Here is a 24038-nt window from a genome sequence, read left to right as displayed (position 1 = left end):
CGAAGAGGCAATGTGAGATTCAAGGTGGCTCTTTCCATCCCAGGAAGGAGAGAGACAAAGAACGTGCACCACGTTCAAAAATGTTTTCTCGATCTCAATAATCCCAATTTCAGCCCTATGGGATAGCAATGAATAGTGTTGTTTTGTGGATAAACTTAAGTGCAGAAGAACTACTTAAGCTCACAGGGCTGCCAAAAGTCTCCTGATCACGTAGATTTTCTCTATGGGTCTCTTTCTTTGTTGCCATCATTTTTCCCTCAGCCTTCTTTCATGTGTATAAGGTGAAGTATTGGAGGTTTTTACCTTTTTACTAAAATAGTTATCAAGTAGCCAATGGTAGCTTTAAGTATGTGGTTACCATGACAACATCGCCGTCACTAGCTTCCCCACCTTGCTTCCAGAATCATATGTCACAGAGTAGGTTCCTTTCCTTTGTGGAACTTCAACAGTTGTAATTTCACACCGTGTTTGGGTGGTTGTTTGCTTAACGTTTGTCGTCTACCCGGTCAGCTTCATAATGGCCAGGACCAGCCTGCTTTTGCACCAGTGTGCCCCCAGCGTTTTGCACAATACTAGCACTCAGGCTCTTCGTAAACACTTGCTAAGCAAATGTTTTGTGGTTTCTCTCAGGTCTTTTCTGAAAGTTACATGGACAGTAACCTTCAGCTCATAATTATGTTAATAGATGCTGTATAACGAGTCGGGCAGGTATTTACAGGTAGTACGCGGGTAAATGAATACACACATGCGTACACACGACTGCACAAACAGCCCCGGGCAGGTGCACTCGGCAGGAAGCGAATGCTGTAGAGAGTCCCAACACCGCCGCGTTGGCCCAGGCAGTCTCCGCAGCGTGGGAGGGCATCCGGGCGACAGCGCTGCGGGAGTCCCCAGGCCTGCAGGCCCGGTTGGCAAGTCCCGGGGCGGTGGAGGCGGCGGCGGCGTGGGCGGTGAGCTGCGCTGTGATTGGTCCGCGCCCGCGGGAGGGGCGGGGCTGGCGGCGGGAGCGGGAGGCGGGCGCTCAGCGAGAAAGGGGTGTGCGCGGCTTCTGGTGCAGTAGTTTCAGTATAAACAAGGAACCCGACTGGTTAGGCGGATTTTCTTCCCTTCTTCCCGCGCGCTTTCCTTCCCGGTCCTTTGGTCGTATTTGTAGGCGCGCGACAAACAGCCAGGAGGCTGAGGACCCGGGGTCCATCTGCGGGTAGGTTGTTCCCTGGCTGGGCTGTTTTCCCGGGACCGGGGCTCGGCGGCGTGAGCGCGGGACTGGGCTGCGCGCTGCGCTCTCTTTGGAGACCCGGGAGCTGCACTGGGACTAAGGGGAGCTCTCAGACTGCGCCCTGGCTGCCGGCTGAGCTCTGAGACGGAGGGAGATCTTGAGGCTAGCGAGCGCTGACCCTAAGACCCCTGAAAAGCCCGGGCTAGGGGAGTCCCATGCCCGGCCCCCGCCAGCTCTTGGGACTGACCGGGTCCCAACAGGTGCTAGGCTGAGCCCCCTGGGACCTGGGCAGGGATACGCTGGGTTGTGCCTTGCTTCTTTCTCCCCAAACATACAGCCTGGTTTTCTCTCTTGAGATCTCGGTAATGTTGGAAGGTTTGTCTGAGGCTAGTCACCTTCATCGTTTTCCAATCTCTTTTCTTTCTGTGCATTCCTAGGTTGTTTGCTTCTACCTGGCCAGTTTTCTCGTGTGTTTGCATGTGTATGGGGTGTTTATTTTTGTTACCGGTTCCGTATAATCTAAGGTCTGATTTAGGTAGGGATGGGGAAACAGGAGTCATGACTCTCATCCCTCAGTATCTTTAATTCCTCGGTTCACGTAAGTTCTCCTGGGAACCACCGAGCCGCCTTGTTTTTTGTCTGAGCTCAGGTGAATTACCTTGGGACACCTTTCCAGGGATACTAACATGAGTTGGGGGTACGTGGACGCCTCATGGACAGACAGCGTGAGAGAAGCTCCTTTTTAAAGGAGATCCTTGGGGACAGTTTCGGTGTTGTTTGAGAGGAAAGGGCAAAATAGGGAGCTGGGGTTTATGTGTGTGCAAAAAACAAACAAACAAAAAAACAACCCCAAAACAAAACGGTTTGACTCTTGCTTCCCACTTTACCTCAAGCAAATTGGCGCAGTTTAAGCAAACAGCGTTGCTAAGTCCTCTGACTGCGTCTACGAGCATTTTTCTCTTTGAATATAGATGTATCGTTTTCACAGATGAATTCGGTGGGTATGGGTTATCCAGCTGGATATGTACACATATTTGTGTATGTATGTTTGGGTGAACGCGTCTCCAAGGAGTCCTTCGTCAGCACCACCATGTGACAATGGTCAGGAACTGCTGGTGAGCATAGATCTATATTTAGTCCTGGTGATCTCTCATGGCCTGGGAGGGTCTCTGAACTGGGTGCATAAAGGGGAAAAGTCCAGGGATCAGGGTATTGCGCTCTTGAATGATGTCTGGCACAGTCAGACTCAGATGGGATGAATAATTATTCTTTCCCCCAGAGAACAGTAGCTGGAGCTTGCCATGTGATGACTGTGCCTTAATTTAAACATAGTTGGGACTATGGTGGTCAGTCTATACTAAGAAACAAGGAGGTTTAAAATTAAACAGAATGGAGATTTGGGAGGAAATAACAGGTCAAATGAGGATTAGAGCAAATGTAGAATTGATTTATTCAAAAAAAGCTATAAAAATGTTTGGTTGTTGAGATTTTTCACAGCAGAAAAAAAAGAATGGCAGCTGCTAAACCCTAGCATTAATGACAGTTTTATTTGGGGGTGGGGGCCGTTTATGAGAACCCAGGGCACTTTTGACAGAAGTCATGGTTCACAAGCAGTGCTATATTATTCCTTTCAAGCAGATTTTCTTGAGGATGAGGACATCAGCCACTGACTAGCAAGTTTCTTGTGGGCATTTTTTCCCTGCATGTCAGTCTCCTTTGTTTTCCTAGAGGTGGCAACCTAAGCATTGGCCTTCTACTTTCCAGTTGTCTAATGGAGGTTTCAATTCTTAAAACTTATTTCTCCTATAGTACATTTTCAGTTTGCTCCATCTTATGTGCTCCACCAGACATTTTATCTGATACCTACCATACCTGATATCTGGGAATCATACTGTCTTTTGGAGAAGAGAATAACCACAAAATTATTTACCTTTATCGTCCCCCCCCCAGGTTGGCATCTGTCTAATCTAATATAGTCTTAAGTATGCATTCATTATTTATCATAATAATACATAGTTTTGTCCTGTTATTAATGTTTCATTCTTATAATCTGAAATCTACTACTGGCAAATAGAGTACAATAGATTATATAAAGCCAATTGAATACCACCCATCTAGGGGAAAGAAAAAAATGGTAAGAAAATTGAGGGAGGAATCTGGGAATGTGTTCCCATGCATGCTAGGTGAGATTCCCAGTGTGGCACAGGAATTCATGGGCTCAGCTTTCTCAGTCTCCAAAGGTTACCTGAAGAATTGAACTTGAGAAGAATATTTGGGTAATCCCAAAGGAGCACTGCCCTGGAAAGGAGATGGGGAAAAGAGGGTACTCTGCCTTGCTTGGGAGAAGAATCAGGACTCCCTGTGCAAGGACTGAGACTCTTAATTCTGATGCCACAAATAATAAATGGAAAAGTTTTTATAACATTTTGGGACATCTGAAAGAGGCATATTGTACTGCTGAACCCACTGTGAAAGATTTATGGGGATTCTTGGTGGTGTTGGTGGTGGTTGAGATCAGGTATTTCCTCTTTATACCTTTCTTTTTTTTCAGAACTATAGTAGTCTTTGTTTTTTTTTTTTTTTTTAATTTTTGGTTCTCCAGTTAAATCTACAAAAATTAGATCTGTACAAGCCTTGATTATTTAAAATGACAGTTGTAGCCTAGTCCTATGGGAATATTTCCATCCTGGGAATGAGGAGACTTAGGTTCTGGTAGAGCTAGAGCACTAACAGGTCACATGTCTTCTCCCTGTACCTGCAGCATCTGTAAAATTGACATGGGGAGTTGAGCAACATGGTTTCTGGATGCCTTTTCTCTCTGTCTTAACTGCTTTATTTTGTGCTCTTTCCACACTTTTGCACTGTTAGGGTGGACAGTGAAGGATGAAGTGATGTGTCATTGATGTTCAGTTACTTTCTGGGTACATGGACATGAAGAGAGAAGAGTGAAATTCTTTTTATTGATAAATTCATATAGAAATCCTATATTTTCTTGAATTTCTCTTTGTTTTTCTCCTATAAGTGTGAACATTTGAAATTACAAATTACCAATAAATGTTTCTTGGCCTGTTAAATCAGTATTATAATCCACTACATTTTTAATTTTTATTTTGATCAGTCATTTTTTCATCAGTTTATATATTTATTATTTTCTCTCAAAGTATGTATATACTTGGAAGTCATTCAGTTGATTCAAATTTTATTAGGAAACTCTAATATGAAAATCAGTTTAACACAGAGAAAGCAAAAATTAGTCTTATAAGAAAGGGAAACCGCTTATAGACCAACAATACCATTCTTTTTAGCTAAATGAGAAGAATGGAAGGGGAGGGATAAGCAGTTTTTTAAGAACTTGCATCCAGAAAATAAAATTATCCAAGTAACTGTGTTACATAATAAAATATAGAGAAAATCTTACTTTTAAAATGCTCTCACTAAGTGCCAGATCCTTTTCATGCTCCATGAACTGGGTTAGAAAATTAAATATTTTAATTGAAGTGTTCCCCACATGATATTCTATGGTTTAGCTTGAGATCTGTCATGTATAAATGACAACTCATCTACATAAAGCCATACTGTTCAATGAGGTAGCCTCTAGCCACATGGGGATATTTACACTTAAGTTTATTTAAATTGAACGAAATTAAAAATTTTATCTCTCAGTTGCGCAAGTCACATGTTAAGTGCTCAGTAATCCCTGTGGCCAGTTTCAACTATATTGGACAGTGCAGAAGAGGGACATTTCCAGGATCCCAACCCTTTTGACAGTGTTTGATTAGACAATGATGCTTTTGATTATCCAGAAGATCACTTTTGTTCTTCTGGGAAAATGAAATAATTAATTCTCATCATAGATGGGCATCTAAGATATCTGGAAATATAACTGACTGGCTTTGTTAGCTAGTATGTCTTCATTTCTACAGCATGAGCAATGCTAATGCTATGATCATAGGCACCAATTTCTCAATATTTTTCCCCCAGAACTCTAGTTGCCTTTCTTTTGCTTTTCTAAATCATCGCCAACTGTTATTGTTGAAAAAGCACCAACCATTTGAAAGGCAGGGCATGAGGAGCCATCTACTGTTCAAGTCAAGAACTGCATGGAGTTGTGAACATAAAGACAGTTAATACACAGGAATGGTAGCCTGTTTAGATTCACTTCCCACACAGGAAAGCTTCATTTCATGGGAAAGTTTTAAATGAATTTCCAGATCTATTCAGATATGCCATGAAATATCATTTTGTATGTTAATAAACTGCTAACAGCATTCTCCCAAACAAAAGATAACAAATCTTAGCTTTGTTTTTCTTCAAAGGAAACCAAAGATTGTAAATATTTGAGTCACAAGTCCTTCCTCCATCAATTAAGAATTAGTGAAGAATTTTTTTTAAAGTAGCATCCAGGAAAGATCAAGCAAAATGTAGATTTACTTTTTGTATGAACACCTATAACTTAGATCAGGAATTAACATAGCCCTTCATCGTGGAGAGAAATGGGATCTTCCTTTCTCAAAAACATGGACTTTTGTCCTCTCTTAACTGGGAAATCTATGAAGTATTTGGAACTCAGCTCCAAAGAATGTACTTATCTTGGAGTTAGTTACTTTCTGTTCACATGCCAAAGAAGTGAGGTGATTGTGTGTTGTCTACTCTAGGTCGCCTTGTCCACACAATACCTCTTTTTCTCAAGGAGGTTAGCCAGAGGTGGAGCTTTTCTATAGTTTCCACAGATGCTCTTAAAAATCTCTGCCTTTGTGACTTCCCCTAATGAAAGAAATGAGAGAATAATCTTCTATAAATTTTCAAGATCAAAATAAGCTATGTTTTAGATAGTGTCAGAAGTTGGACTTCTACCTTTCACCTTGACTCAAATCTACCATCAGGTGCACACACCCTGGGAGTGTGCAGTGAGTCTTTGTATGCTAAAGTCTCACATTGCCAAAAGGAGCCTGAAAGTACCTAAAAGTACCAGATGGAGAAATTTATGAAGTCTTCCTAATTCAGGGCTCTACAAGTTCAAATAAAAAAAGAAAGAAATGGATTATTGAAGGTGCATCTCATCGAAGAGCAAAGTTCCTTTGAAATCTAGATTGGAATTGGGGAACCTGTAATTCCAGGATTTTAAACCTCTCCTCATTAAACAAATATGCTTTCAAAGTTCAGTTGTGATAAGGAGGGCTTTGTCCACTGAAGTAACTTTTTCCTTTTTTTATGGATTGGGACACATGTCCAGCATTTGAACAGATGCTAAAATACCATAGACAACATAAAGGCCTTGCATTTATTAAATATTGCACTCTGTGTATTGAAAAGGAAAAGAAAACCTTTTGTTTCTTGGACTCCTTTATTTTTTTATGTCATTTTCTTGAGTGCAAAGGAAATGCTGATATGACATTCTGGTAGAGATTTACAAAGCACCTATAAGACGTTGAAGGATAGCTTTTGATTTTGTTCCCACACCCATATTTTCCTTGACCTCTTTTCCAATTTGAATCGTCACCTGAAACCACCTTATCCTGGTGCACCTGCTTCATCATAAATTACATTGTGCAAAAGCAGCCACTAATTCAAACACAGTCTGCTGTTCAGAAAAAGGCAGCTTTTCATCTGGTGCTTTAGTTGGTTTGAAACCATTAGGCATGCCTTTCAAATCCATTCATCCTGTAAATCACCCAGAGCTTGCTTCCTTGCTGCTGAATCAATGTCGGGCTGAATTTTTTCAGGGTCCTTAGAAGAACATGATCTATCTTTGTGGCCAAATTAGCAGCCCCTGTAAGATGTCTTGTCTGTCAACCAACTTTTCAGCTTACCAAATTAATTCTAAGAGAGAATATTCATCTTCTCTACCTAGGTCAGGTATAACTTTCCTATTGGAACTTGCCTCATGGAAAGTTTTCCAGCATAACCTATAATACACACACTAATTTTTGTGGCTCTGAGCTTTCTTTGAGCTCAGTTTATTGTTTTAAAATCCAAAATTTGCTTCCTACTGTCTAGCTGTATCTCCTTCTACCTCAAAATACTGCCTGAATTTAGGGGAGAAAAGAAAGCTTATTTCAGTAGCTCTGCACAAACCAAAAGAATTATCATTCTTTTATTCTTTTAACTCCATTTGTTTGATAAACCTGGGGAAAAAAAGTATTTCATGATTTCTAAGGAGCTGGTTTTGAATGTACTGGGCAAGGTAACTTTCAGATTCACCATGATCTCCAGCTTTGAGGTAGAGAAATGATATCCAGGTTCTTTCCAAATTAGCACATAGGCCTCTTAATCTGGGATCAGAGAATTCCTTTAAAGTATATTATTGGTATTTTTCTCCTGGGATAGTAGGGAAGCAGTTTGTGATTTCCTTAAAAAGTTAAGAACCACTGGCTGTATAGAATATATTATGAAGGGTGGGGAATGGCTTACAAATGAAACTTTGTGAGCCTGGCTCTCAAAGTCTCCATTCTGTGTTAATGATGGGGATTTGAATAGTCAGTAGGTTTTTCATGTGCCTCATGCAAATCTCCTTTTCCAAGGGAATTTACTCCTTTGAAGTTTGATTTAACAGTAAATTAAGCTAGTGTTCTTGCTGCTTTGTCACATTCTAATTTTGGAAAATAGTGTTTCCTAAACAAAGTTTTTGATTAGCAGGTCCCCATTGAGAGGTACTTTGAGCTGGGCAAACTTTGTGCTAAAGAAGACTGATGAATAGTGGAGAGGCTGGTTTTGACATTATGTTGGAAAGTATGGAGAGAAGTAAATTGAGAGACAGAAAATATTATTTGTGAGAGCTAAAAGTAGTACATTACTGCAGATAAAGAAGGCAGCAGAACTATACTGAGATTTAAAAAAAAAAAATGAATGGAAACTAAAGGTTAAGAGCAACCTCGCACTATCCCTTCTTCCCCTAGAGAAATCATTAGCAAGTGATTTCTGGAATTAATAGAGCCCAGGGATAAATACTTTTCTGGGTTCTCATATCTAGTACTTTGGAGATATGAGATTCATTTTCTTAATAAGAACTAAGCCAGTATTTAGTTGGCTCTCACTTTTCAATTCTAAAACTTAAAGCAGGTAAAACTAAAGGCCTGTCCATCAAATCTAAGTAATACTGACAAACAATAGCTCCTGGTGTGAGTAATCAGAAGGAAGATACTTGAGAGAAAACACACTACTATGTTTATCTTAATAGGTTAAAATTAAGTTTCACAAACAGCACTTTCTGTACCATTCTGCTGAGTTTATCCATTACACAGGCAGTTAATCCTTCATAAAACAGACTGGCCACTTGTTTGAGATTATCCAGGAATGAATGATGCATACAGTGACCCATGGTATTCTCATAGTCATTTGTCTCTTAATTTTTGTTGCTGGAGATCTATAAAGTAAATACAAGCAAATATTATGTACTTCATTGGATCAAAGGTGCTGTTTGGAGCAAAGGTGCTCTGTTATTTCATATATTGCTGAAAAAAATGTCAAACATGTTTTCTTATAATCTGACTGTTTACATGCATCCTAGTTTTAAAGATAACAAAAGTGGCTTTTAAAGTACATGTTAGACATTAAACAGAGACATGAGATGGGAGGGAAAGGGAGAGAAAAGGGAAATTGCATGGAAATGAAGGGAGACCCTCATTGCTATACAAAATTACATATAAGAGGTTGTGAGGGGAATGGGAAAATAAACAAGGAGAGAAATGAATTACAATAGATGGGGTAGAGAGAGAAGATGGGAGGGGAGGGGAGGGGGGATAGTAGGGGATAGGAAAAGTAGCAGAATACAACAATTACTAATAGGGCATTATGTAAAATTGTGGATGTGTAACCGACGTGATTCTGCAATCTGCATTTGGGGTAAAATTGGGGGTTCATAACCCACTTCAATCTAATGTATGAAATATGATATGTCAAGAGCTTTGTAATGTTGTGAACAACCAATAAAAATAATAAAAAAATAAAATAAAATAAAATAAATAAAATAAAATAAATTGCACCACAAAAAAAAAAAAATAAATAAAGTACATGTTAGAGTCTCTGAAGGCTGTTTCTAGATGGAACTATGCTTTGATTGCCAAAGTCAGTAGCTTCAGTACTGCTGTTGACAGTGTGACTTTTTAATAAGAGTAATTAATGGTATTAATATGTCTTTGGAACAAGGGTTTATGTAGACCATGTAAAACATAAATTATTCTAATCGCCTACAATTTGAGACAGACTAGTAGGCTTTTCATCTTACGGTTAAGCATTAGAAGTTCAAAGAAGACTATTTAGAGTAGAACACGAATCGGGTCATAAATTTTATACCTGGAATCTGAAGATCCAGGTTTGAAACCCTGCCCTTTCTGTGCCTTCATATGTAACCCAAGCAAGTTTTCCTGGGTTTCAGCTTCTTACGCAGCCAAGAAGGGATGAGGAAATGTGCCACGTGAGGAGGTTGCAGAATCCAGAAAGGCATTTGGAGTCAGGAAACACACAAACAGGAGTCATGAAATTCTTAGAGCCTACTACTCTGTGGGTCTCCAGAGTAACCTGTTAAGGGGGAACTGAGAGACATGAAAGCCTATGAAATGTAGGGACCTTTTCCAACACAGGAGATTCCATAGTTAAGAAGAATGTGAGACCAACTAACCAAGGAAGAAGAGCTCAAGGAATTGAAAAGATGCTGTCTTGAATATATGGCAAAGTAGATAAAATTGCCCATGGTATGTAAATAAGAGGGTAACTTTTCCTGAGTGACTTTCATCTCAGTAGGTGATTGTTGCTTTCAACAGTCCGAGTGGCACCTGGGAAAAGAAACCAGCTGATTAGCCACGACATAATCTTAATCTTTGAGCTTAATTCGAAACTGGAAAACATATTATGACATACTCTCTTCTCACAATTGATTTGTAAGTGTAATAAGTGATAACTGCAAACTTTTTACCTTTATTTGGCTCCCATTGCTATTTACAGTGTTTTCTTTTGGTACCTCATTGGAGGGAGTTTTTAAGTGATGATGTTTTGTCCCTCCTCAAGGAAATCCTGTGAGAGATACATTTCCAAAGATAAATACAAAAGCCTTTTGCCATAACTGGAATAATAATGTTCTAAGAAGTTTGGTATAAAGAAAACAGGCAGTTGGGTGTGTGTTTGTTTTAATAATTTACATTTTGGAAGGGGTGAGTGAAACTTAAAATATCTGATAGAAAACATACCTGGAGATCAGGCATAAATAACTTTCTGAAGATTTTACAGCTATTGAGTGCCAAAGTTAGGATTTTATTAAATCTGAATTCTGTCCCCATCTGAGGCCTTATCCATTCTACAGGAATAAATAATTAAGAAGTATAAATGCTTGGTGGATTTTGGTGTTGATTCTTTGAAAGGGAACTCTGAGTGAACTGTGGCTGTCTTGTGGGTCTGTGCTTACTACTGAAATGCCCAAGATAGCAGGGGTGCAAGACAGGGGAGTTCCACTCTGCTCACTTTGTGCTAGACCACGTGGCTGCATCATGTTAGCCTGGTCACTCCAGTTCACCTTCCTGGGTCTCAGTTTGCACATTTTTAGAGGCAAAAAGCTTGGACCTGACGATGATGATACATTGGCTTTGGCTGCATCCATGACAATTTGGCAGTCATTGCCAATCACAGGACACATATTCCCCTGTGGAGTTATAGCCTCCAAATCTTGCTCATCCTCAGACCCCCTAGGGAACTACTTGTAACTGATTGCGGTTGGAAAGTGAAATGAAATCTATTTTCTATAGCCTGGGTCAGATGACTTCTATGGCCTCTTTGAATGTTCTTTGAATTTATCAATTTCTGATTTTCTGGAGTTCTCAAGTCCTGGCAGTCATTTCTCCAAAGCACTTTATTAGAATGGTTGCAACAACAACTAAAGGAAGCTATCAGGGAAAATTCATGGTTCCTGGCAGAAAAAAAAAAAAATCCAACTTCAAGGGAATTTTACTTCTCATCCAGTATAAGAAGAACACTGTAGTTATAACCATGGAAAGCTATTTATTTTTTTTTTAAGCCACAGGCAACCAAATCCAGACAGGATTCCCTCAAGGTTATAGAAGTAACTTTAAGGCATGGTTCTTTTCTAGGTTCAGGCCTCCCAGTTTGAGGACATTCTCTGTTTCTCAGGACAAGGGTGGAATGATTTTTTTCTTCCCGCCAAGGATGACCCGTTTGCAATGCTTATGTTACACATGAATGGTACTCATGAAAACTGGCAATTTAAAGAGGGAACAAGTGTACTCTATCCATTGCCTTCTACACTTTTAATGTTGAGTTAAATAAGTAAATAAAATGTTAATGTTGAGTTAGAAAGTCTTACCAACCAAGGGGATTTGTGTTAACATTGCATTCCATTGTCCCCAATCCTTTGGCTATGATGACCATGTCTACCTACCTAAGTTAAAAGCTTGGCAGCCATGACCCTGTATAGTGACAAATCCCCCAGGGTGGCTCTCAGGAATCACTTTCTTCCCATTTGTAGCTTTTTTTTTTCATAGATCCCTTTAAATTTTTCCTCAGTGCTGATTCATGAATGGGATAGAGTGTAGGAGGAAGCTTTTTTCTATTTATTTTTCTTGATGTTCCTTTTCCTAGATGTTGTTGCCACCTGCCAGGTTGGCTTTAGAGTGGATATTTGTGCCTCGAACTCCACTCCTGGCTCCCTCCTGCCCAGGCACGTGCACACATTGTGATGCTATGTGTCCTCCATTAACTGTGGCTTGAACAGATGCTAGTGGAGTGATGGATGTGACTTCTCAGACAGAGCCCCACACCCCACCCCCATTTGGATGCAAATATCTTTTAGCATCTTGAAAAGAAGGATTAGCCCAGGTTGTGTCCTCCCTCAGCCTCCACACACCCTGTCCCTGTCGGTCCAAGGCCTGGATTTGGCTTCCCCTCATTGTTTGCTTTCTGAAACCCCCAGTTCAGCAGCTCTTGAATGCCTCCATTGTGCAGAGCAGCCGCCAGAAACCCCAGTCTGTTGTCAGGGCCAAGCGCTGTGTCCCTAGGAATCCAAGTAATAACTTAATAGCCTCTGGCCTCTATGGAGCGCCCTCTGACAAGGGCTTTGTGAGTTACAAGGCCCACAGATGGAAAGGAGCAATTTATCTCAAGGACTGTCACAGTCCTCCTTGTTCCCCAATCAGGTGCCTCCTCAGCCTGTATGTTTACTGAGAACTGAGACTTTAAATACACCTCCCACCCTGAGAATTTGACACAAAGGGGTGAAAATCAACAGCATCTAATCTTCTCAGAAACACGGGAGTCAGCATTCAGCTCTTGGTACAGGGAGACACAAACAACACACACCCTGTGCACTTTGATCCTAAGCCTCTTGTGCACATTATTTTTTTCAGCTTCAGTTTTGGGTCTTCCCCGTATGTCCAGTGCTAGTCAACTGTCTCTTAAGCACTGTGTGATTCTTCCCAGCCAAATTTCAAGGCCTATACATTTCCACCTTAGGAAAATACCCTGATGGGATAAAGCAATCCAAGCTGTTTCCCTGCCTCTCTTCAGCACCAAATGTGAAGGAGTGATATCTAAGTATGACAGCCGGAGTCTTGGATTTAAGTCCAGATTGGATCCTTTGGTGTATTCATTTTATGGCATTTGATTGATTGGCTTGGTACTCAAAAGTATGCATATTTGTGGTACTAAAACAGTAGCTTGGTTCTTGGTAGGTTCTGATACTGTGTCAGAACCTAAATTATTTTTTTTTAATTTGTTGTCCTCATTAGTATTAAAGCTTAATGTCTATTAAAGCTTTTTATTTCTCGATATTGTATGTTACTGAAACCATGTTTTCTTCTTTTTATTCCTTTTAGGAAAGCATGCCTCAGACTCCTCCCTTTTCAGCAATGTTTGACAGCAGTGGTTACAACCGAAACCTCTATCAGTCTGCAGAAGACAGTTGTGGAGGGTTGTATTACCATGACAACAACCTCCTCTCTGGGTCTCTGGAAGCACTTATCCAGCACTTAGTACCTAATGTGGATTACTATCCAGATGTAAGTATTCATGTTCCTCTGAAACCTATCCTTGGTATTGAGCAGAAATTATAATATGTAGGGACCATATATACTATACAATTATATATGGGTTGCTAAGGATTTTTCTCATAAGAAATTGCATATTGATTATTGAATGCTTTCAGATCAAATCGAGCCTGAGTGTGGATCAGATTTTGGTGTAGTCTCCATTTCAGTTTCTTTTCAGATGAGGTACTACATTGTAGGCAGCCTGATACCACCTGAATGAAGTATCTATAATATTTTGATTCATGCATACACCTTGGTCCTTAAATAAAAATGCCAGCGAACATTAGATGCTCCCAGCATTTGATATTTAATGCCTTTTTCATTTCTAATACCATCACTATCTGAGAAAAGTAGGAAAGTATTTGGAAGAGAGAAGATGATATATACTCAAGATGCAATGATTTATCAGTTGGACATCAGATAGCATTTTTGCTTTTGTTTTACCTTAATAACCTACACTTGTATAGGTGGTACATTTCAGTATAGGGAATTCATTACATATTATCTCAATCTTTGCAGTAATTCCAAAAGAGTGAAGGGGAGAAAATTGAAATTCACAGTATTGAGGATTTGCTCCAGCAACAGTAGTCAAATGCAGGTTTTTCTTTCCGGGGCAAGTGATTTCTCCCCCCCCCCTTCTTTTGTACAACAGCTATCTCTATAAAACTGATTTGAGTAGGACAATGAAATTTACTCAGCAGCTAGTTATTGATGGAGATTTCATGAAAATAGCTAGAGACCACATTCATTAGTTTTTATAAATACAATGAATATCATTGATGTGCAAAGAATTGTTTGTGTATGCCACTGTAATTCATCATGATGTTTCTTACTGAGTTATCTCTCTGTGTGTGAATTGTTACATAGCATTTTCAGATATGTTACCACACAGGGAAAACTTGTAATCAAAAGTAAAAGGAATCCCTTGTTCAGCCCTGCAAGCATTTATGAGCTACTAAAGGCGCCTAAGGGGGGAAAAAAAACCCATGGAATTTCTCTTTTCATTGGGAGTCTGAAACTCTTATAACAAATAAGCACCACTTCATTACTGGCTTCTTGGGAGACAATGTGGTTAAAGAAAAGTATATAGTGTAATATTGTGCTTTATCAAATTGCTTAGCCCTTGAGCAAGTAAATAGGTTTCCTGAACGCCTGCCTTCAAATGTTCTGACACAAATGCTTCAGTGTACCACACTAAACACTCTGGAGAATTCTTGAGCTGAATGTGGGAGAGGAGGTGGGTTTTTTATTTTGTTTTGTTTTTTGTTTTATTTTGGTTTCAATTGAGTTACCATAATATTTGGACACAGAACCATATTCTGTATGGGTGGTATATTTAAGTTAGATTTTTCTCTGGGCTGAATTTCATTCTTTACTAGAGTGAATTATATGACTTGATATCCCAGCTCCCTGAGGACAAATGTGAAAATGTTCTCTGAATAATTTCAGGAGCCAAACTTATCCTGTACTTCTGTTATTTTTAGTATGGTTTGAGGGAAAAGACACATCCGGAGGTAACAGAGAAATCCATCTTCTACTGTCTTACTGTCTGACTCTGATAGGCATTACTCTCTGTAGCACATTGACTTTGATCAAGAGAACTTCATGAAATAAGGTGTATAATGTATAAGAAGGATATTAATTTCAGAAAATATGTAACAATGACTTTTTTCTCTTGCCACAGAGGACATACATATTTACCTTCCTACTCAGTTCTCGGTTATTTATGCATCCTTATGAGCTAATGGCCAAAGTCTGCCACTTATGTGTTGAGCACCAGAGGCTAAGTGAACCTGATGGTGATAAGGTAATGAAACATTTTGAACTTCATATTTTTTTTTTCCTTAGGCTCAGATTTTGTGAAGTTGGTTACCTCAAATAACCCCAGCTTATCCCCAAGACGAAGAGCATAAGTGATATCATGGCTATGCTTAGGAATTGGGGTTGGTTGAAAGGATACCACAAATCTAATGCCATGGTGGGTCCCTGGATATTGCCATAAGTTAGTTGCACTTGGCAGGGACATTGTGGGATGGGGGAGTTAGAACTGCCTCTTCAACCCCAAAGATTTTGCACTAACCTGACCCTGGTATTATTTATTTGATGTAGTTTATGATGACAGATAACACTGAACTATATTTGCTTTTTCTCCCTAGAACCAGATGAGGAAAATTGCACCTAAAATTCTTCAGCTCTTGACAGAATGGACGGAAACATTTCCTTATGATTTTCGAGATGAAAGAATGATGAGAAACTTAAAAGATCTGGCTCACAGAATAGCCAGTGGTGAGGAGGTTAGTAACATGAATTTAGCACATAGCCTGGGTGGGAGATGGTGCTTCAGAATCTCAATGCTTCCTTTTGGTTCTGCCTTTGGGCAGACCCTCTGCATGGTGTGTTATTGTCCTTCTTGGTATATCAGGGGGGATGATTATTCCATCCCACTTCAAAGGGATGCGATCTAGAGTTTTATGATTAATTGGGGATATGTTCATGTGAATTCATGCACAGGTCTCATGTTGCAAGTGTGTTTTGATTTCACTTTACTTATATCTCTCTTCCTTCCAAAAAGTTTTGACAGAGCTATCAAGATAATAAATAGCATATTAATAAGCACTAATAGATTTAAATAGCATCTTAGTATAATAGTTGATAAGTAATATTAATAAATCATAAATAGAAATAGACAATCTGGACCAGGGAAGGGAGAAAACAAATATGCCACTGTTGAGAGCCAGTAGGGTTGGAAAGGACTGTTATGGGTTGTGTTTAAGTTCCAGATAAAAGGGAAATGCAGGTGAAATTATATAATTTTCATTTTCAGGGAAGGAAAAAAAGTACTAATTCCTCAATGCTTTAGAGGAAAAATTTAGAAACCTAGGGCTGGGGATAAAGCTCAGTGGTAGAGCACTTGCTTAGCTTGTATGACACCCTGGCTTCCATCCCCAATACCACCAAAATAAATAAATAAATACACAAAAACTTTCCAATAAGGATTTTTGTATAGGGGTCTTAGAATGAGATATTCTTTATAGTACTCTTTATAATGATTACTCCTTGATAAAACTAAGACCAGAGATTGGCACCTAAGTTACCAAAGGTAATTCTTTGGGAGAGGAAGAAAAAATAATAAAAAAAATAATCCAAGTCTTATGGTGCTAGAGATTGACTCAAGGCTAGGACCTGGAATAGGTGGAGATTGAAAGTAAATCTCTTAGATAATCTTCCATAAATTCTACTTCCCTCAATTGAGCCTTTGATAAGAGCTGACTAGTTGTGACAAATTTAGTGTTATCCTTTTAGAAGCAGGCCTGGAGGGCTGGTATTCAGTGTTGAGGCTTGTCGAGCAAGGATGTCTTTGTAGTGTCTGTTGTTGCTGGAAACTTTCTGGAAACAAGTTGCTTCAGCAAGATACAACCTTTCACATAGAAGAATGTGGCCGAAACTTTCAGCAATGGCAGTGATGTCTTGTTTCATTCATCTGAAAATACATTCACTTCACACATAAACTTCATGCAGAACTCATTCTTTAAGTGGTGTTGTAAAGATAACATTAACAATCCTTATGATGAGGTTTTCATGCCATTTCCCTAATGCAAAAAAAAAAAAAAAAAAACAACAGAAGTCAAACTAAAATTGTATCAGTTTAGACTTGAAAAACTGGAACTTGGCTTTCCTGCATTAGGTTCTACTTTATGAGATGATATTGAAGCTGGGTGCTCACAATAGCTTTCTGTAAGGCTGAATGGGTCATTTCCTGAGTCATTTCACAAAGTTATGACTATTGTAATCATTTTGCCAGTTTGCCTGTCTCAGCTTCTGCCAGGTTTGTATTGATAGGTCCCTTACTCACAGAGGCAGACATTAAGCCTCATGGAGCAGTTATATATAAGTCTTATGTTAGAGGGGTTAGCCCTTGGGTAGCTTGGCAAGGTCAGTGCAGGCTCAATGACCTTGGTTTATGACAGTCTGCTCAAAAGATTGGTGGCATCACAGGGCTTTTTCTTGCATGAAGGCTGAGCCCTCGATCAGTTAGTTCTACATTCCAGGTGAGTGTGTGTAGCTACTTTGTATGACAGTCAGCTTATCTGCCTTCTCTGTATTGCTTTTTTTAAACATGAAAATTATAACTTAGTTTTTCCTTAAAGAATCATCTTAAAAACCTTTTTTATTTTTAAGATTAAATGTTAGTGATTTGAAAATGCTAAATGGATGGCTTTTAGTCCTTCTTGTCATGGGTGTCAGAGAGGGAGATCATTTCTATCTGTAACCAAATGAAACCTAGTCTCTATTTTAGAACAAGATTAAGCCATTCAAAAGTTGGGTAGAACATGCTTCAAAACACCAAGAAAAGGGCCAGACTTCTGACCCCACCTTCTTGTCAGCACTCCTGTTTTAATAATACATTCTTAATAAACGTTGGGAAATTCAGCAGGCTTTGAGCATATAAAGAGGAGATGAGAAGATAAGCCAAGTCTAACTGAGGAGCCCACTGACCTAGGGGTTGAGTGGAGAGATGTGCCCACCTTGTCAGGCTGGTGGGTGTCTCAGGAACCTGCTGCTTCTTTGGTTGTTTTTATCCAATATTCAGAAATCAGGTCTACACTTAGCAGCTGGTTGATCTGAGTGTGCTTTGGCAAATCCCCTAAATTCCTTGCTCCTTTCTCATCTCCATAAATCATGCAATTAACTGCCCTGTGTTAATGTCCCTTCCAGCTCCCAAATTGTGTGATGGATGCTCTTTCCCCAGCTCTATGCTCGGCAGTCCTTTATCTGTCATGTCTTTAAGTGTCTCTCCTGGGCTGGGGATGTGGCTCAAGCGGTAGTGTGCTCACCTGGCATGCGTGCGGCCCGGGTTCGATCCTCAGCACCACATACAAACAAAGATGTTGTGTCCGCCGAGAACTAAAAAATAAATATTAAAAATTCTCTCTCTCTCTCTCTCCCTTTCCCTCTCCCTCTCTCTCATTCTCTCTTAAAAAAAAAAAAAAATAAGTGTCTCTCCTCAGGTAGACTTCCTCTTGTCACCCTGAGCCTGCTCCCATTCCTGGTTGTCACCAGCTCTCCCTTCAGAATACCTCATAGCATTCTGTGACTTGTAATGACTTTCTTTTTGCTCCCTCTGGGTTCCATGCTGTGCCCTCGTTGTTCATCATGGCATTTAATAGACTCTCAGCACTTGAGTGAATGAATGAATGAATGAATGAATGAATGAATGAACGAACGAACAGGCAAATCAGTTACCACAATAGGAAAACATTATTTCCCTCCTGTGGCAGGAGTGTGGGCTTCAGTTGCAACTTGTTGCTTCTTGCCTCTGACTTCAGGGATTTCTTTGGCAGTCAGTGAAGCCAGGTGTGCCCTATATATAATTTAGGCAGGTTCTCATGTATCTGCTAGGACAGTTCCACATAATTTGGCTTAATATGTTTCTCCCCTGGGGATTTGCCCTAAATGAAGTGGTTTATTAGGACTTGCCTGCAAGAAACATGAAATGGAACTAATGATTGAATTACATGACAAATGACTGTAGTGGCTAGAATGCAATTTTTTCTTCCTTAAGGGGCTGGTCTTTATAATAAGAACTTCTATCTTTATTTGCCAGGTAATTATTGTCGCTGGCATTTGAAGTTATAAAAAAGAATAAGTACATATTTAGCAATGCATGACTCAGTGAGGAAGCATGCTTAATAACACAAAGCTTGATTTCTCAAATGGAATCAAATGGAAGCAGGAAACTTAAAAGAGGTCACACACATCTTCTGTGTCCTCTTCTTTTTCTCTCTTATGTACACATGCAGGCACACACAGAGGCACACACAGACCCACAGTGTTACTTGAATAGCTTTCTCCTATACCCTGCTGTGTACATTTCCCCTATATGTGTTGGTGTTGTCTTTTGCTCACTCTGGTAATCTGAATATATAATTCCTCTCCCTCCCCCGCCATCAAAAAAAAAAAAAACAACACAAAACCCTAAAATATTAATGCAGAATCAAAATCTTTCACCAGATGTACTAGTAGAGCATGGGTTCTCACCCACTGCTGTGTGTCAGAATCACCTGAGGAGCATTTACATCATGCTCCCCAGATTGTACCTCAAATCAATCAGTCAGAATCTCTGGAGGTGGACCCAAGCTGTGGGCTCTCCCCCTCAGCTGTTTCTTGCGCTTCATTGTTTCTCAGCTGATATCCTCAGGTGGTGACCTGAAGAGAAGGCCGTCATTTCTTATTCAAGTGTTTTCCATGAGGATCCCAGAAAGGGAAGCGGGATAGGTGCATGATGTAGAAATTAGAATTCCCATGGAATATCTTTTGAGATGCAAATAACAGATGCTATTTTAAAATGAGGGTTTCTTTTGTGGGTGTGGTCTTCTGAGAGAAAAGTTCTTTCTTAGATGTCTTGAACCTGTGTTATCCAAGAAATCCCATTGTGGGAAAGTTATTTTTTTTAAGAGAGAGAGAGAGAGAGAGAGAATTTTTTATTTATTTATTTATTTTTTTAAATTTATTTTTTATTTTTAAAGAGAGAGAGAGAGAGAGAGAGAGAGAAAGAGAGAGAGAAAATTTTTTAATATTTATTTTTTAGTTTTAGGCGGACACAACATCTTTGTTTGTATGTGGTGCTGAGGATCGAACCCGGGCCGCACGCATGCCAGGCGAGTGTGCTACCGCATGAGCCACATCCCCAGCCCGGAAAGTTATTTTTTTAAAAAAATAAATCAAGTAATATAGGAATGCATTCTGGTTGTTAAAAAGAGAACACAATTTACACAAAGCCCCCAAAAGTTTCACCGATCCTACTTCTACAACTGGTGTCAGTTTTGTGTGTATGCATTTATGCACAGATACACACATCCATAGAAGCAGCATGTATAGTTCATGTGTGCATGTGTGAGTTGGCCTCGTGTTTGCCACCCTGCTTTTCCACCCAGTGATGTGTCCTGTGGAACCTTTCCATGTCAGTGCAGATATCTGTGTCCTCTCTCACCTGCTCCACAGTAGTCAAAAAAATTAGTTTTTCTTTTCATAAACTACTTTGTTGGAAGCAAGTACTATTTTCTCATGCAGAAAATGTACGATTTTTCTTAGAAAACCTTAGCAAAGACTATAAGTCCCTTATTCATACTGAACTGTGATCAGTAGAGTAGTAATGACAGTTGTGGGTTACTCTTATAAGTGGGCTTTAATGACTGAAACTGCAACTTTATGACATGTGTTTTGTACTCTAGATGGTACATGCTGTAACTAAAGTACCTCAAAAAAGTTTATTATTTATCTTAATAAGCTGGGAAATATTTGCATAATTTGAACAAGTAGTATTAACTCTCCTGAAGACGTGTATTTTGACATCTGAGACAGATGACTGAAGGAAACATCTTCAGGTAGAGTTCTTGGAGTTTTAATGTATCTCCATGTTACAAAAGTAGAAGAGGTAGGGCAGCCAGGATGAGGGATTGAAAATAGCCCATGACTCAGCCTTAAATTGCTTGGAATGCCAAAGAAAGAGGCATTTTCCTTGAGAGACATATATATTCCCAAACAAGTAGCATCTTCTAAACTGATAACCCGAATGTTGATTGAAAGATAGGTTTTTTGAAGATTCATTTTTTACACACTTAGGTATTTCATCATTTGGGGATGATCTGCAAATGCAGAGAAAAATCAGGTCATCTAATAGGCAACCATAAAGAACTCATCAGAATATATAATGACAAGTAGAGAAGAAGAAAAAGAAGGCCATGCTTTTTATCCTTGACAATGCAAGCATGAACCTTTCTCCATGTGTTGTAATCTTCCTTATGTGCAAATATCTCTAAGTTTTTATATGTTCTCTGTTAAACCAAATTACTTCTTTAAAAAAACACGTAGCTCTTATACTTGTCGGTAAATGCCACTCAATTTTCAGATAGTTAATCTCAGCAAATGATACTGTGATACCTTTTAAGAAGTCAGTAAAGCTGGGATGGGATTGTGGTTCAGTGGTAGAGTGCTTGCCTAGCACGTTTGAGGTATTGGGTTTGATCCTCAATACCACATAAAACTAAATAAAAATAAAGGTATTCTGTCAATCTAAAAAATTTATTTAAAAAGGTCAATAAAGCCTTTCTACATTTGTAGATTTACTGGGACTGTCATCCTTGAGAGCTGGTAACCTTAGCACCAAGTTTGCATTGAATCAGCCCATATGCCTATCTGTGACATGGGCATCATAATCCACTAGAAAGAGAATTACTGTTGGCAATTTGGGACCAGAAAAGGAGGACCAAAAGAACTCCATAACTTAGAATAAGTGTGCTCAAAGAGTAGGGAAGTTATTTCTCTGATGTAACAAGTGTTTTCAAGGGAAGAGATTGACACTTCTCTATAACACCTGCAATGTTTTTTAAACCAATTTCTCTTTAAGTATTGTGGCTATAGCAAAAGGAAGTTGCAAACAAAGTGGTATCTGGTATTAGCGTTGTGGGGAGAACTGCCACGTGGAAGAGTTGGTTGTGAACATTAGTACTGATTCATGAGCACCAGAGAAATGGGTAGCAGCCAAGTGGAGGTCAGATACCAAAAATGAATATCCACTTCCACAGTGCATGTGAAAGTCAGGAAGGTGGGTGGGCGGGCAAGTGGGAAGTAATCTGTCAAGTAGTTTTCATGTCCTCAGGCTGATAAAATTGAATGATAGGAATGGAGAAATAAAGAAAGTGGCCTAAAAGAAAATGTTAGAAAAAGAATGCTCTTGGGTGTAGGAAAGACGGTGGAATGAGACAGATATCATTACCCTAAATACATGTATCAAAACACGAATGGTGTGACTAAGTGTACAACCAGAGACATGAGAAATTGTGCTCTATTTGTGTAATATGAATTGAATTGCATTCTGCTGACATATATATATAACAAATAAGAATAAATTTTTTAAAAAAAGAAAGAAAAAAGGATGCTCTGACTTGAGGTCACTGTATTTTATCCTTCCAAAAGTAAACAGATGCATTTCTACCAGAGAGCAGTTAGTTGTGTGTAGTCTTCATTAACACTGGATCCCCTTGATAGCTCATCTGTAATGTCTATAGTGTTTTCAAGGCCCAACCTGAATCGGACTGTCCATAGCAACCTGATAACAATGACTAAACTCTACAGGTTTGGAAAGACACTTGATGTGTTTGTGTCTCTTTTAAACTATTAGGGCTATTTGAATCCTCTTGTAGGTTTCCTGAACTAAGTTGATTGCCCAATCTCAAGGTAAAATCACTCACAGACATAGTTCCTGAGGCTGCCTAGTACTGAAAAAGGACATGCAGAGCAAGATTGTAATTCTTTGCTTATTCCCTAGCAGACATACCGGAAAAATGTCCAGCAGATGATGCAGTGTCTCATCCGTAAACTTGCTGCCCTCAGCCAGTATGAGGAAGTTCTGGCAAAAATCAGCTCGACATCTACTGATCGGCTCACAGTTCTCAAGACCAAGCCACAGTCCATACAGAGGGATATCATTACTATCTGCAGCGACCCTTACACTTTGGCCCAGCAGCTGACTCACATAGAGCTGGTGAGGCCCTGGTCATCTTTGCCCTTTGCAACCACATGTTTTGTTTGCTTTGGCAACCAGACAATGTATCTGCCAGCAATAATGTCACAAGAGAGGTCAGAGTATTCCAAATGGGAAATAATCTATGAAATAGGATTTGTAGGCATTTGAATATGAATGCTTTTGATATTCTGGGAATTTACTTGCAAATAAACACTAAACAAAAATGAAAAGCAGAGTTCATTGACCTTCCTCATTTTCTGCCTCTAATTAATTTTTCCATGACTGGCTCAGTCTTCAACTATCTTATAGAACGTTGACCTAAGCAGAAAATTGCCTCTGTTCAGACCTTGAAGATAATGAAACAATTGGGGGTTAAAAGCTTATTTTATAATTTGCATTAAGAAATGGGGGTGATGCCAAAAGCCATTGGAAGGAGTTGACTTTTCATTTTCTTTAATGCTGTTGATAATGCTGGATTTTCATTTCAGGAGAGGCTTAATTATATCGGGCCAGAAGAATTTGTTCAGGCATTTGTGCAGAAGGACCCTTTGGACAATGACAAGGTAATCTATCCATCTAGAGGTCAGTTCTAAGACTAGAACTGGAACGCCTTAGTTTATGATAATAGATAAGACATCCAGGCTAAAACTATTCTGTTTTAGGTTTTAAAATCAGGAAGTTAGTTAGTTAGTTTCTTTCATTAGCCATGTGGGATTCACTGCAGTTCTTCTTGAGCCAGATCTCTGAGTGCCTTTACAATAATCTTATCCCATCACTAACTTTTAGCCTGTCTTTTATCCTTATTAGGGAATGTAATAAGCCCTTTATAGCAAGTAGATGCAGGCATTTGTGGTAATGAAGGTAGAAGATAAAAGCATAATGATTTTAGCAGATTAAGCCAGAAAGAAAATAAAAATAACAATGCTGTGCTCATGATTCAACAATAGCATGGGCAGGAAAGACAGGATGCACATACATCCAGCCTGCTGAGCACGAATCTTCAATCTTCGCTATTTTGCCTCTTGTTTGAAGGTAGATCCCTCATGTCAGGTTTATGGTGGAGCCCACACATTAAGAAAATAATACTGGACACAGAATATAAAATCAGTGTACACATGTAAGAATTTTATCTTCCAGTAACCTCCATCCCTAAGCATTTTTAATTATAAAGCAAAAAAGACTGCATCACCCGCTGATGAAAGTCCCCTCTGGGAGTAGGGACAACAGCTGTTTTCCGGCCTTAGAGTAGTTCCTCTCAGTACGGGAA

At 39.4% G+C, this 24038-nt stretch overlaps 1 protein-coding gene across 2 annotated transcripts in view; it reads left to right on the top strand.

Moving 5' to 3' along the window:
- Nucleotides 1–1048: 1048 nt before the first annotated feature.
- Nucleotides 1049–24038, top strand: part of RASGEF1B (RasGEF domain family member 1B) — a 36824-nt gene continuing 13834 nt past the window's right edge. Inside the window, exons 1-6 of one of the 2 annotated variants that reach the window (XM_081304424.1) lie at nucleotides 1049–1201; nucleotides 13033–13215; nucleotides 14930–15052; nucleotides 15402–15539; nucleotides 22577–22789; nucleotides 23260–23334. In XM_081304424.1, the coding sequence (XP_081160550.1) occupies nucleotides 13039–13215; nucleotides 14930–15052; nucleotides 15402–15539; nucleotides 22577–22789; nucleotides 23260–23334 (726 nt within the window). In that variant the 5' untranslated portion in view covers nucleotides 1049–1201; nucleotides 13033–13038. Of the gene's footprint in view, nucleotides 1202–13032; nucleotides 13216–14929; nucleotides 15053–15401; nucleotides 15540–22573; nucleotides 22790–23259; nucleotides 23335–24038 lie in introns of both variants that reach the window. The other variant, XM_081304423.1, reaches the window with a different exon arrangement.

This window comes from Spermophilus citellus (assembly GCF_964194105.1).
Source record: "Spermophilus citellus genome assembly, chromosome: 8".
NCBI lineage: Eukaryota > Metazoa > Chordata > Mammalia > Rodentia > Sciuridae > Spermophilus > Spermophilus citellus.
The sequence above is the reverse complement of the archived record's forward strand: the minus strand, read 5'-3'. Positions and strand labels throughout refer to the sequence as shown.